The sequence below is a fragment of the Cataglyphis hispanica genome, unplaced genomic scaffold, assembly GCF_021464435.1.
Source record: "Cataglyphis hispanica isolate Lineage 1 unplaced genomic scaffold, ULB_Chis1_1.0 scaffold33_size16224, whole genome shotgun sequence".
NCBI classification, from domain to species: Eukaryota; Metazoa; Arthropoda; class Insecta; order Hymenoptera; family Formicidae; genus Cataglyphis; species Cataglyphis hispanica.
The window spans coordinates 1-14,318 of NW_026099117.1; the positions used below are offsets into that span (position 1 = coordinate 1).

Genomic DNA, 14,318 nt, shown 5'->3' on the forward strand with positions numbered 1-14,318 from the left:
AATATAAAAATGTCAAGACTATAATAGTTTTTAAACGAGAAGCAATTATATTTTACGAATGAGAAAGCTAAAATTTCGCGCGCTCAGGCACGGCGATATAACAAGTGAAAAAAGTGCTTTATAAATGGGATGATTTTTCTATAATATTATGATAATATGATTATAATTTACAATAGCATTGTAATTATATGTTCCCACTTCTCTACGCATTGTATTAATATATTCTTTTTACGAATAATAAATGCGAGAACTAAAGGCATCTAAAAAAGGATTCAAGTAAAATTTTGCCACATGTTTCAACTTCAGCTGTCAAAGTGATCGATCAATATTACAATGATAGTTCTCGCATCCATTATTCGTAAAAAGAATGCATTGCGTAGATAAGCAAAAAAACATATAATGACAATGCTATTGTAAATTTATACGATAATCATAATCTCATAAAAAGGGCATTGCATTTATAAAGCACTTTTTTCACTTGTTATAAATATATATATATTTGTATATGCTATTTATCGAAATAATCAAAGAATTATATTTTTTCTTAACATAATACTGAACAAAGAGGTGATTGACCTCTTCAACATTTATATTTTAAATATTAACTACAACGGCGCTCATTAAATGTATTTTTTCTCGATTATTGATTGCGTGCTTATAAATGTTTGCGCTTGCGGAACAAATGTTAACATCGTATGTACACTAACATTATAATTATAATTTATTCTTTAAGTGCGCTGATGATGGCCCAAAAAATGGCCGAAACGTCCGTTCTGTAGTCCTTTTGCAAAGTCTCTTTCTTTTGTAAAATTTACTCTCCAATAATAAACTTTATGCGCTACTAATATCCGCGCTTGGCTCTCATTGCCTTATATACACATTTTTTGATTTATTCTTAAGAACCTTTATTTATACATATTTAAAAAATAATTATATTTAATAAATCGCAATATAATTAAATTAGTAGAGCATACAGCTAAAATAAAGTTAATTATAAAATAAAAACTCTCATATATGATATATGAAATATATAATATTGGAAATAATAAAACAAAAATATTTTACAATATAAAATTTTTTATTTTGCTCAATTTTCTGATATCATTATTTTTGTAGGAAATGTAAACAGCTACTTTATACAAAAATATTTTTAGTTAAAATATTTTTATTTAAATATAATATTTTTTCACATTTTTCACATGTGTACTTGGCGCCTTTTTTACCTTTTTCTTAAAAAGATAATTTTTTTAGAGATTATCTCTTTTATACGAATGGGATCTAGTGCGATCTTCAGACTGAGAATAAATAAAGGTTAATAACAATTATTCAGATTAATATAAAAAATGTAACATTTTATTCATATCAAATTAAATGATTTTATATGTAAATATATGAGCAAAAGCAATAAAATATAACAGTGAGAATTGAATGATCGGTATATGTGTAATTGTATTTGTGTTTGTTTCTTTGCAGGTGTTATAAGTATGGAGAACATCAGAGTCAGTCAGAGTGATAAGGAAAAGATTCTATCTTTAAAATTAAGTCTTTGACTGGTTATTACAATATAAAAGTATTTTTAATTTATTTAAAGAATAAGAAAAATAAAATCAAAATCAAAATATAAGTACAAGTAAATAAAGATATATATGTCAAGAATGGTCGGAAGTATAAAATTGGTCACTCCCATATGTGTTAGATTATTACCATTAAATTATTAACATTAAATTTTTAAAATTTTCTAAGGCTTATTACGGCTATTACAAAACGGATTAATGATTTAAAAGAATGAAACGTGTTTTGAAACCTTATTGTTTTGATTTAAATAAGAAACTAGACAAAAAGAAGAAAAGGGAAAATTATTCAAATAACTTACTTTTTTAAAATAATGATTCGGAGGCGGAGAGATGGCGAATTAGTGATGTTTCGTTCTAAGTTTTATGTTGGTAGCTCGATGTTCGATTTGTGTTTGCATATAGGTATTTTGGAGATGATGCCAAGTGAGGACACTGATTGAACAAGTAACTAACTCGCAACTCACGGTGCAAAAGCAAGACAAAGTAAGACTGTGGATATAATTATGTATGTAAGAGCAAAACTTGCAAAATAATGAATTGGAGTTTTATAGGTTCCCTTTTCCCAGTTTTTTCCGAAGACGTATTCTATTTTTCAGAAGTAGGGATCCTCAAAAATTTTAACAAATTAGAACTGTACAGAAGTAAGGATTCTCCAACTTTAACAAATTAAAATTTGTGCTAGTGTCTTTATTAGACGGAGTGTTTCTCCTACTTTTTGTATTTTTATCCGTGGTGATCGTCGATTGATGAACCCGATATTAGTTCGACGATTCTTTGAACATTATTTTCCCCGGAAAACATTCATATACGTGATCAGATTAGAAAAAGTCTTATTTTCTTATGATTATGTATATTATTATTATTATTTATATTATTTTTATTATTTTTATTACTATTAATGCAGCTGTGTTTGTTGAATATTTCGTTAGAAAATTCTTATCATTAAGCAGCTGTATTTGTTGCATATTTTGTTAGAAGAATTTTATTATCTTGTCGATATATTTTTATTTTTCCGTTGGAAAATTTTACCATAAGAGATATCTATCGAATTTTTGTTACCTTGAGGAGACCAGCGTCGTTCATCACCAATTTTTTGCGTCTTTCTCACGATTAATTGTAAACATAATTATCAACAAGTGACTAACAATAAGTGTTTAAGATGTGGCGCAAGGTGCTCTGTTTGTTGAACGATTCATTTTTATCATCAATCGACAATCATTGCTGCATCTTCGTGGAAGGAAGAAATCGTGGAGTCGACAGGACGTAACACATACATACACTGATGCGTATAAGCATAACTGTATCACTAGCAGTTGTGTAGAACAAGTTAAACTGAATATAAAAATTGTATTTTGCGATTTTTGCAATAATTTCTGTGAAATGAAACACACTGAAATTAATAATCTAGCAATTAATAATTAATTAATAATCAAGTTTAATTATGTGTTACGTCTAACAATCACGTAACAGTAGAATGTTCTTTCTCGCCGCGTACGTACATTTGAATGGATTGGCCGATTTTTTTAAACTGATTTCTCATTAATTATGGCAAAAATTGTAAAATAGAAAAAAACTTTTCTAATAGATATAATTCGCTGTACATGATGATACGGTTATTAGCGGACACACAACGTGCCGATATATATATATATATATATATATCCTACCGTTAGCTGTCATGACATCTCTAAAATTAATAGACGCATAGACTATTTTTACCAGATTTTCTTCATCATTGTTGACCAAAGGTATCATGCTTTGCATCCAACAAAAAGTGCTGAGATCACCTCGCACCTAAATTAAATAAATGTAATGAATCATTTTAATTTGTTAAAATTAAATTCTATTAAATCATTATTTAATTTAAAAATAAAATTAACACGAAATATTATTACAATTTTTTCTAAATACCGAATCTTCTTAACATACCATTTGAGAAACATAAGCACTCTTTACGAGTTTTGGTTGGGGTAATGGTAATGGAAAATGTCTGTAAGAACCCCAAATGCTTCTGGAACGTATAACTTTGATGGGTAAATCCAATTGTAGCTGGCTTATATATAACGGTTCTTGCAATAAAAAAGTAGGTGCATCTTTATCTTGAATAAATACACCTCTAATCATTTTACCGCCCGGTTCTTTTCGCAAACAATTTACAAGGCCGATTAGTCCGCATTCAAAGTCCCCTTCTGCGACGACTATAATTCTCCTAGTTTCATTTTCAATGTTCATGAATGATTTAAGCCTGTCTATCCATGAGAATTCATAATTATTTATATGCACAATCTGTTGATTCCTTTCAATATCATGTATTTTTCTTAATAATATAATTGTCTTGTCGTTGGTGCGTTTCTCCAAAATTACTTTTAATCCATACTTATCCAGACATGAGTAGTCGTAGATAGCATCCAACTCTTCGAATGTTAGAAAAAATCCCTTTGGCATTATGACAGATAATAATCGTTCATATAATTCGTGTTTATTTTTTGTTAAAATTTTGTAACCTATAATCATCAAATAATTTTCACTTTTTGTCAGTTTATCAAATTCTATTGTAGAAATATTGTCAGACAAAGTGATATCTTTGAATCGCTCGTGTGTTGCTACTAGTTTGATATAGGGTTGAATTTGCGGTAAATCTTCCAGAACTTTATTCACAAATAAACAATTCAAATTCTCCGGCATCACTTGATCGCTATCCTCTACAAATTCCATGATTTTTACGTTTATCATATTGTAACACTCGAGCGCAATGTGCACGGACATTCTTGTTGTATCCTCTAAGGACATTAGATCTAAATCTTGATGAGCGACAAACTTGTATTCTTCGAGAACGGGATCAATTGCCCTTTGTTGGCGAGATATAACTGTAGCCAAAATGCCGCTTATTTCAATTCCTCCGGATATTAAAGCATTTAAATGCTTATAATTTTGTACAAGAACTTCTGCAATATAGAACAATAGCGCATATTTTATATAGTTATATTTTTCGAAAAATAATACAAAGTTAAATATTGTGCTCATTTATAATTACTGCAAACATACGTTTCTCTTCATTTGGAAGCTTTTCGATTTGTTTTATATGAGATTCTGGATCGATTACTACTTTACGAATTCTTGTTGGTACAAAAAGACTTCTCGAATTCAGTCCTAAAAACATCATCTGTAACATGTTATCCATAAATGTTACCCAGTTGTCAGTCCAGACAATGTGACCATTCTTTCCCCTAATTGACGCGCTTTTTAGTCCACGAAATTCGCCGGTATATTGATAACCACGAAGCTTCAATTCTTTATAGATATCTTTCGTACTCATCACCTCTTCATCATTGTCATTTCGATCAATAAATGTAGTACATATTTTCTCGTCTTCAATATTAATTGGAATTCGTACTGTTCCAGTAACGACAGTATTGTTTCCTTCAATTATTTCGAATTTGTTACTACCTGTAAAAATATCGATATCAATTTTTGTAAACGTAATTTATAAGAACGCAGTTGATGCTAATAGTACATTTTCTGCTCAAATCTGCAGTCACTCTATTGACAGATTGCTCTAACGGTTTATTTGTTAAATACAAGCTTTTTTTCTGAATTTATATTTTATATAATCTTTCCTCTCATTCATATTTTACATAAACTTTTTTTATTTTTTTGTATATATAATTTGCAAAATTAATTTAATTGTACAAGTTACCCTTTTGCATCATAAGAGTTAAATCGATCGAACTTTGTTTTGGTAATATTGTAGAACGTAGAAAATTGACATCTTCAAATACAATTGGTATATCGATATAATATTGTTTTTTTAACCAGCCAACCATTTGCCATATAAGTAAAAGATAACCCGTCGCAGGTAATAAATTTTTTCCATTAATGACATGTCCAGTCATATATATAAATTCTTCTTCGGAAACATCAATAGTAACAATTACTTCCCCTTTGTCAATTGTTTTTTTCCCAGTATAACGAAATATATACCAATCTTTGGAATGATCCCATCTACAAAAAATGTCATTAATTCAACAATGTATAAAATATTAATTTGTCTTTACATCACCATTAAAAATACGGCAACTCAATCTTCTGTTTGTTAAAATTTCATCATTTATCTAATAACGAACATAATTGAAGAAACTTGTGTTACATTTACCGTATAAGATGAGAAATCATTGGTGTACCACGACTTACAGGAAATTTAACTTCCGGATATAAATTTGCGATTTTTGGCTGTAATCCTGCATTATAAAGTTTTCCAATTCCATGCAAAAATGTTTCAATATTTGGTTTGTGAGAAAATTGTTCTAACGCGACATTTGTCACTGTTGTTTCTAAGGAATCATTAAGAATATATTGTAGAATGTTGTGCGATGCTATCTCAATTGTCACTGCATTGTTTGGAATAAAGCGCAGACTTTTTGAGAATAATACTGGAGCTAGCAGATGGTGTGCATAATATTTTGCTAGACTTAATTTTGGAGATGTATTGAACCATTCATAAGATTCATTCACACTCAACCATTTTGAACTTGGAGACACCTGTTGCGGCAATATTTGATTCAAGTATTCCAAAAGTTTAACTCTTGCCGGCTCGACGTAACGACTATGAAAAGGTATACTTCCGAATGAAATTTCTTTTACAGAAATATTTTCATTCTAAATAGGAATAAATTTTGTCATTTATTTAAAATTTAATATATAATTATAAATATATAAATATATTATTTAATAATATTTGAGTGTTTTCACAAACCTGTAACTTGGCGAGAAATGTTCTTACAGAGTTCTTTGGTCCACTTACAATAGAATTATATAAATTATTGTAACAAGCTACATCAATATCCGATGGACAGATATTTTTCATAATTTCGAAATTGAGATTAATTTCAGCCATTAAGCCATCTATTATTTTTGACTTAAAAATGCTAAGCCGACATAATATGCCAACATGATTGTTTCATCAGCCGTCAAGCATCCATCGACATATCCACAGATTAATTCGCCAATGGAATGACCCATTATAATATCAGGAGTGATACCAATGCTTGTTAAAAGATCAATTATTCCGATCTGCCATACATATTATTTTTTATTATAACTTTTTAATGCTTTTTCGTTGAATAAGATAATATTATGAAATGTTACAAATATAACATTCTGCATATAATTATGCAACAGGTTTTTTTTTATTTTAATTATATATTTTACAAATAACTTTAGTTTTTTATAAAATACTGATCTTTAAATATAAGACTCTTTGTAAAAAAAATTAGACAATACAAAAAAAATCCTGTAGCTTACATAGAAGATATACGTCATTTCATAAGTAATGCAAATTACTATGAATGTCTGTTAAATTTTTGACTACAAAGTATTGATCTTGATATACGATCATAGATCTTCACGCGTCATATCCCTAAGGCGTTTGCAGAAGCTATTTCTAACACTCGTCAATTCACAATGAACACGCATTATAGAAGTTTTTAAGCGACGTTTTGCTTTCTCGAGTCCTCCACTAAATTGTCTAAAAATTTCGTTGGGATTACATCATGCATTCGCGGCGTTACAACATTGAGCATTACTTATGAAATGATCCTCGTATTTTATTTATAAATATATGTTTATACCTGTAACCCAATAAGGCCTACGAATAAATGGACTACATTGTCGACAATATCTTTGTTTTTATTTATTATTATATCTGTCACCGATATATTGTAAGGTCTTAAAATTGTGTCGCATTTCTGGATCGCTTTAATAAATGCTGGAAATTTCATTAAAGCTCGACCTATCAATATTTAAAAAATCAATATAATTACATTATTTCGTAATGTTTTGTAATACATTCTCTTAAATAATATTTTTGCTAAAAAATTGATCTAAAACTGTATGAATAAAATCTCGGGAAATTGTTTATCTTGATTTTGCACTTTCTTCCTACAGTATTATTACTATATTTTGTATATTTTAGTTTAATCGAATTTAGTTATCATACTTAATAAATGTATGTCAAAAAATTACAAAGTTTGCAAACTGGAGATATTATATCTGTGTTTTATATTTCAATTATACTTAAGAATGTCAACATATGCAAAAATTAAAAATTATTAAATGTTAATTGCAAACAATTATGTATGTTATATTTTAATAATTCTTAAATATTTTTGTAATATTATTGTAATATAAAATTTGTGCGATTTACTTACCCATGTTAAAACACTGAGATCCAAGTCCCGAAAATATGAAACAAATCGGTCTTTTCGTACATACGTTGCGTTCTATTTTAATTATTGCATTATCGGATTCATGATGTAACGATACGACCATCGTTACGCGGCCGTCCACCCGCCGGACGCCGCGAACCGACCGCCGTCCCACGCCCATCAGTCAAGGGACCATTTGAGCGAAGGCGCTACGCGCCCTATTATATTTTAAAGCGGTGAGCGAAAATAAATATGTAATAATATTTGTTTACTTTTATAACCGGGTCGGCACACCGTACCGGAGCTCGACTCGCGCGCTCGGGAAACCGCTCCGACCGTTTCCGAAACTTCCCGAGCCGCGGTCGGGCTCAACCGAATTGTTGGATAAACAATTATCGCGCCGACGCGATACCGCCGACGCCGGGTATAAAAAGGCGCTCCACCGGCTAAAAAGATAGAATCTTCTCCGCGCTCTGAAGTCGGCAAGACGCTCAGAGCACTCCAGAGACGTAGACGCTTACTAGCAAGATAGAGGTTGGGAGTACTCCGCCTCTGCTGGGCATTTCCCAGCATCTCGCCAAAAGTAAGCGCTCCTAACAAACTACCGAACGTCCGGCAACAACTCAAGCGGTGGGAAATTACCCGCCACCGACGGATATTCCCGTCTGCCGAAACGCTCCTGATCCGCTGCAACCCATCCTTGCAAATCCGGAACAAATATCGCGAAGTATTTCGCGCGCCGGCATAAATCCGCCAGAGACTCGCCATTAATACGGCGACGGAATCCGCGCGCGTAGGGCCGTGAGACCGCCCTACGCACCGAATTTGGCAATACGCGATTCGCCAAGACGCGAGGCTCCCGCCCCTCGCGTAGGCATTACCGCGCGCCATTACAATTACCCGGCCGACAGGTGCTACCACCCATCGACGCCGGGTATCGATAATCGCACGCGACCGTTCGATTTACCGCGTACGATCGCGCCGTTCACGAGTGCCCTACCGCGTGCACTCGAGCGCATCACGCACCGAAATCGCACCACCGCCGTGCATCCGCATTTCCGCCGGACCTACGGACACGCACTCGCGCGTCACTCCCGGTCATCCGTAAGATACACGCATCCATACGTTATATATTAGATACACATCCGACACACATTGTATACACTCACAACCATACGTCATCTACACGCACATTCATACGCTATATATTATATACACATCCGACACACATTGTATACACGCACAACCATACGTCATCTATACGCACACTCATACGCTATACCGCATACACGCATCCGACACCCATTGCATACTTATACATTTATACATTTCTACACGCCCACTCACACGTTGTACATACTCTCATACGTAAATAAACACATTATTTATTTTATACCCGGCTACGATACTTGCTATACCCTTCCGAGCCCTGATCCCGGCCGAGCTATCAAGAAACAGCGCTCGGGAAAATCCGACCGTTACAATTAGATCCAGCAATAATGTATCCTCTGTAGGAATGTCCTTTTATATTGTCATTATGAATACGATGTAGCAGAGAGATATATTCTACATCTATCGACCGACTCTGTACCTATAGAAATATTATTACTAATCGTAAGTATACGACAATTATGTTATATTTATAATAAACTATTCTTAAAATTAATTTTTTTTAAACTCAAAATTTATGTGTGTAAATAAATTGAGATTCTCATGATATCAAAGAAAGAGGCGCCTATGATCTTGGTGATAACGTATCAATGCATATTATTAAGATACAATTGATATGGATTAGTTCGCTTGGATTGACCCGCCGATTTAATTATATGTTTGCGTCTAATTTTCACGCTGAAGAAGGTCCCAAAATAAGGACCGAAACGTTCGTTCAATTTTGTAATGTCGTAAATTCGGCACTAGATTAATTTAATATTTAAATAAAGTATGCGCACCAACTCCAGCGCCGGCTCTTATTTGTTAATTATTATTGTTTGAATTTGTATTTAATAGAGCCTGTACATTTTGTTTATTTTAATATATAAAGTAATTATAAGAAAAATTTGATCATTTGTGAAATAAATTATAATGTACTATACTGTAATATACTTACAGTAATTATAGTTAGTATTTATTTAGTTAGTAATTATACTTACAGTACTTATAATGTAATATACTTACGTCATCTAATATAATTTTACCCGCTTCCTCCGTACATCCAGAAATAACTACAAGTCTAGGTAAATTATTGTCTTCTTCATTGTTGATTTTAATTTTTGGATTTGGTTTCAGTAATATGTGGCAATTAGCACCGCCAAATCCGAAGGAATTAATACCGATATAACCATCCTTATATTCTGTCGGTTCAGTGATTATTTTTACTCTTCCTTCAATGATAGCCGTCATATTCTTTCGTGGACGTTTAAAATGTATAGTAGATGCTAGTATACCAGTTTCCATCGCTATTAAAACCTTTACTCAAAAATAACGTTTAAATGAGAAAATAATGCATTAACTTACATATAACATTAGATTATATAGTTTTGTCAATCCTATTTTGTTGTAAATTTACCTTTGCAATTTGACAATGACCGCTAGTAGCTTCTGAATGTCCAATATTCGACTTTATTGAACCCAATAACAAAGGTAGTTGTCTTTTAGCGCATAAAGCTTCATCTATGGCTCGAAGTTCCACAGGATCGCCCGCTAGAGTACCAGTTGCATGAGCCTCTATGTAAAATAACTCAAGAGGCGAAATATCGCAATCTTCGTAAACTTCTTCCAATAACATTTTTTGTTTGTCAAATGATGGAAAGGTAATTCCTTCTTCTTTAAAACCATCGCAGTTGGTTTTTCCATAGACAAAAGTCGCATAAATTCTTCTTGCATCTTTTGCTTTTTGTAAGTACATTACTGCAGCTGAATCACTACGCATATAACCATTACCTTCTTCATCGTAAGGTTTACAATAACCATCAGTAGATAGAACTCCTAAAACAATCAGCAGTTTATTTGTTTCAATCAATATAAATGATTGATGTATTTTGTTTAAATATTTTACTATTTAAGCATGTAAGAACTTTGAACGCAGTAATATTATCTTCCATATACCCAGGCAAAAAAACTGATGAGTGACAGACGGATTGTTGCATATATTTATGCTAGCGACAATAGCCGCTTCGCAAATGCCAGATCGAATCATCCTGTAAGCTTCCACCATTGCGAAATGACTCGAGCTGCATGCAGTATCTATATTGTACGCCGGACCAGTAACGCCGAGCCAATAAGAAATTTTGCTTGCTATCATATTCTTAGAGCATCCAAGAATGGGTAATCCAGCAATCTATTAACAATTATATACAATTTTCATGTTAAAAATGTTTTCTCTCCATATCTTTTGTGTTAATATCTTTTTGTATATGTATATTTAAATACTTTTAGAAACGCGTGTTTCTTTTATCGATTTTTAATACTTAAATTAATAACTATACAATGTGAACCACATACTTGAAGCTTTTCGTATGGCAAATCTATAAATGTATCAGAAACACTTATTGCTGTGATAACGCTCGTATTTGTTCCTTGCAGTTCTGCGGGATTTACACCCGCATCAATAATTGCTTCATAGGTATGCTCAAGTAACATTCTGCATCCAGGATCAAGTACATGAGCTTCTTCGGTCGATATGTTAAAGAATTCAGAGTCAAATTTTTCTATATTGTTCATTTTTCCTATTCGAGCAGGCATTTTATAGATATCTGTTAAGATTTAAAATAATTTGAATAAAAATAATAATAATAAAATAAGTAATATTATCATATAATAAGTAATATTGTCACGTTGTTATATGGTAGATAGTTAGACTAAAATATTTCTAAAGACATATTTTATATACAGAGTGTCTTACAATCTCCGCATAATATTTTATTAGCATATTTTATAAGTAAATGTTGAAAGATTGTAATTCCAAATTAAATATATCCGTCACAAGTGATAGCTCGAAATATGCGAACGTGCAAACGTGCTAACGAGCGAGCGATCGAAAATGTGATAGCGCTGGAAACGAGCACACTGGCGAACAATACTTTGGTGAGAAAACACGTGCAATCGAGACTAGTAAAAACCGTTACGTGGCTTTATGCGAACATTGTGTTAAATATTTTTTTGTTTTATTATTCTTCGATTAAGGCTTTTCATTAAAGTAATTCTTTTGTTTAAAAGCAAATGTGTTTGTTTCATATAAACTTTTCGTCTAAAATATCAATAAATAAAGTCAAAAATTCTAATACAAAAATTGCAATAATTTTTGAATCAAAAGCAATCAAAGTTTATCAAAGATATTGCGTAAAACTCGCGCGCTCATGCTCGTAATTACATTTACATATATACCGATCTGTCATTTATTATTGATTTTTTCAAGTCAAGTGATATTGATTTTTACTGCACAACTAATTTTATTTTATCGTTTCCTATGTATTACGCGATATCATTGGTTAACTTTGCTTATAATTCAAAAACTATTGCAGTCTCAAAATTATTGCGTTAGAATTTTTGACTTTATTTTACCCCTAGAACACACTAATAAAGTATTATACGAGGATTGTAAAATACTCTATAATTTTATTTATTTATTTATGATAATGTATATAGATTTTTTCAAAATTTATTTTCAAAAATTGTATTATTGTATTACAGTTAGTCCAGCGTTGATTATAGCTCGAACCAAGATCCATTTTATTGAAAATATTATCTTGAAATTCTTTTATATTTTCACAATTAGGAAATTTTCCGGCAATACCAGAGATAACTATTTCTTCTTCAGCATCAACACTGACATATGGATTGAATCGCTTGTTATTTTCCATCTTTTACAAATTCAAATAATTCTGAAAAGAGATATCACAACTTTATTTGAGAATTACATGTATAAGATGTCTATAAAGCCTGTCTCCGTCATCTATATTTCGGGAACGGTTCAAAATTATGAAAAACTGCAAAATACATATCGATCATTTTGAGAGACTACTTTTTTTTTAAGGAAGGGAATTCAGTGTGAGATCAAAAAAACTATATTTAAGAATTTTTTTCTTATAAATAATTGATTTTTTTTTTCAAATCACTTTATTAGCATCACAAAGTACATAATTTAAACTACTTTTTGTGAAATTTTTGTTAAAAAATATTAATATTTATAACTACAATAGCCAATAGTGCAAGTCGCTTTAGAAAAAAACGGGCGCACGCTTAGTGAGTCAATGGAAACTCTGAAGCAAAAAATCAAACATTTTCATTAAATATAAAACAATAGCTTCAGTTGCACGTATGGATTTGAAAAGTTATTTGATACAAAAAAAATGACAGACTGTTGAAGAAAAAAGTACCAAAATTAATGAGATATTGATCTCTATTTTTTAACATTACAAAAGAACAAATTATTTAATCAAAAATTCCATACGTATTACTGAAGCTATTGTCTTATATTTTAAGAAAATGTTTGTTTATTTTTGTTTTAGAGTTTTTGTTGCCTCGTTATGAATGCGTCCGTTTTTTTTTTAAGATTACTCACAATATAGGCTTTTATAACTATAAATATTATTATTAATAATTTGTAACAAAAATTTCACAAAAGATAGTTCAATCTCTATACTTTGTGATGTTAATAATGTAATTTGAAAAAAAAACCATTATTTACCAGAAAAAAATTGTTAAAAATAGATTTTTTTCAGCTGTTACGTTGGTTTCCCTTAATGGGATTGGGGGAATTATCTCTGCAAAGAAGTCCCTCCTAGAGGGACACCAACTCAAAAGTTTCACTCCATATTGTAGTATATTGTTTGAAAGGGCTTAAAAAAAGAATATATCAATCTCCAGTTTGCGACAAAGAAGGCAAACTTTTCGTTTGCCTAAACCGGAGGTTGATCCGTTCAAGAGTTATGGTCAAAATTTGAAAAAAACTAATTTTCAAAAAATTTTTACTTTTATTTGGAAAATCTTAAAAAAGCATTCATGGAATGAAAGCGTTTGTTTTTTAAATTTTTTACATAAAAAAATTCGAATTTAATCTTGGGTTTTTTTTGAAAATGATACGCAAAAACTGTTTAATGTTTAATTGAAAATAATGCCAAAATTATTTTTTATATAAAATCTAGATCAAATCTGAATTTTTTTATAAAACAGACTTGAAAAGACAAACATTTTCCAATCTCAAACGTTTATTTAGGATTTTTCCAAATAGACAACAATTTTTTTTGAAAATTGGCTTTTTTAAACTTTGATCTTAAATAATTCTTGAATGAGTTGACACGTTAATTTTTGATTTGAGGCAAAAAAAAAAAAATTTGTTAAGCCCTTTTAAACGATATACAACAATATGAGAGATTTTATTTGAAATTTTTGAATTGAAATCTCCCAGGGACACTCTCTTGGAGAGACGACTCCTTTAACTTTTTTAAAAAAGTAGCCTCTTGAAATGATCGAATACGTATTTCACATTTTTTTCATAATTTTGAACTGTTTCCGAAACATAGAAAGTAAGGACTTTATAGAC

The 14,318-nt window shown here is 31.1% G+C and overlaps 1 protein-coding gene across 1 annotated transcript; it reads right to left on the reverse strand.

The window, feature by feature from the left end:
- Positions 1 to 2,640: 2,640 nt before the first annotated feature.
- Positions 2,641 to 13,736, reverse strand: LOC126858671 (fatty acid synthase-like). The gene is given in 16 exon segments (XM_050609148.1): positions 2,641 to 2,947; positions 3,242 to 3,368; positions 3,504 to 4,519; positions 4,620 to 5,021; positions 5,272 to 5,576; positions 5,728 to 6,230; positions 6,328 to 6,494; positions 6,497 to 6,644; positions 7,202 to 7,362; positions 7,781 to 7,875; positions 9,256 to 9,368; positions 9,953 to 10,243; positions 10,344 to 10,762; positions 10,883 to 11,114; positions 11,279 to 11,529; positions 12,465 to 13,736. Coding segments are annotated over 16 exon segments (4,560 nt in total). The 5' UTR covers positions 12,637 to 13,736; the 3' UTR covers positions 2,641 to 2,789.
- Positions 13,737 to 14,318: the final 582 nt, after the last annotated feature.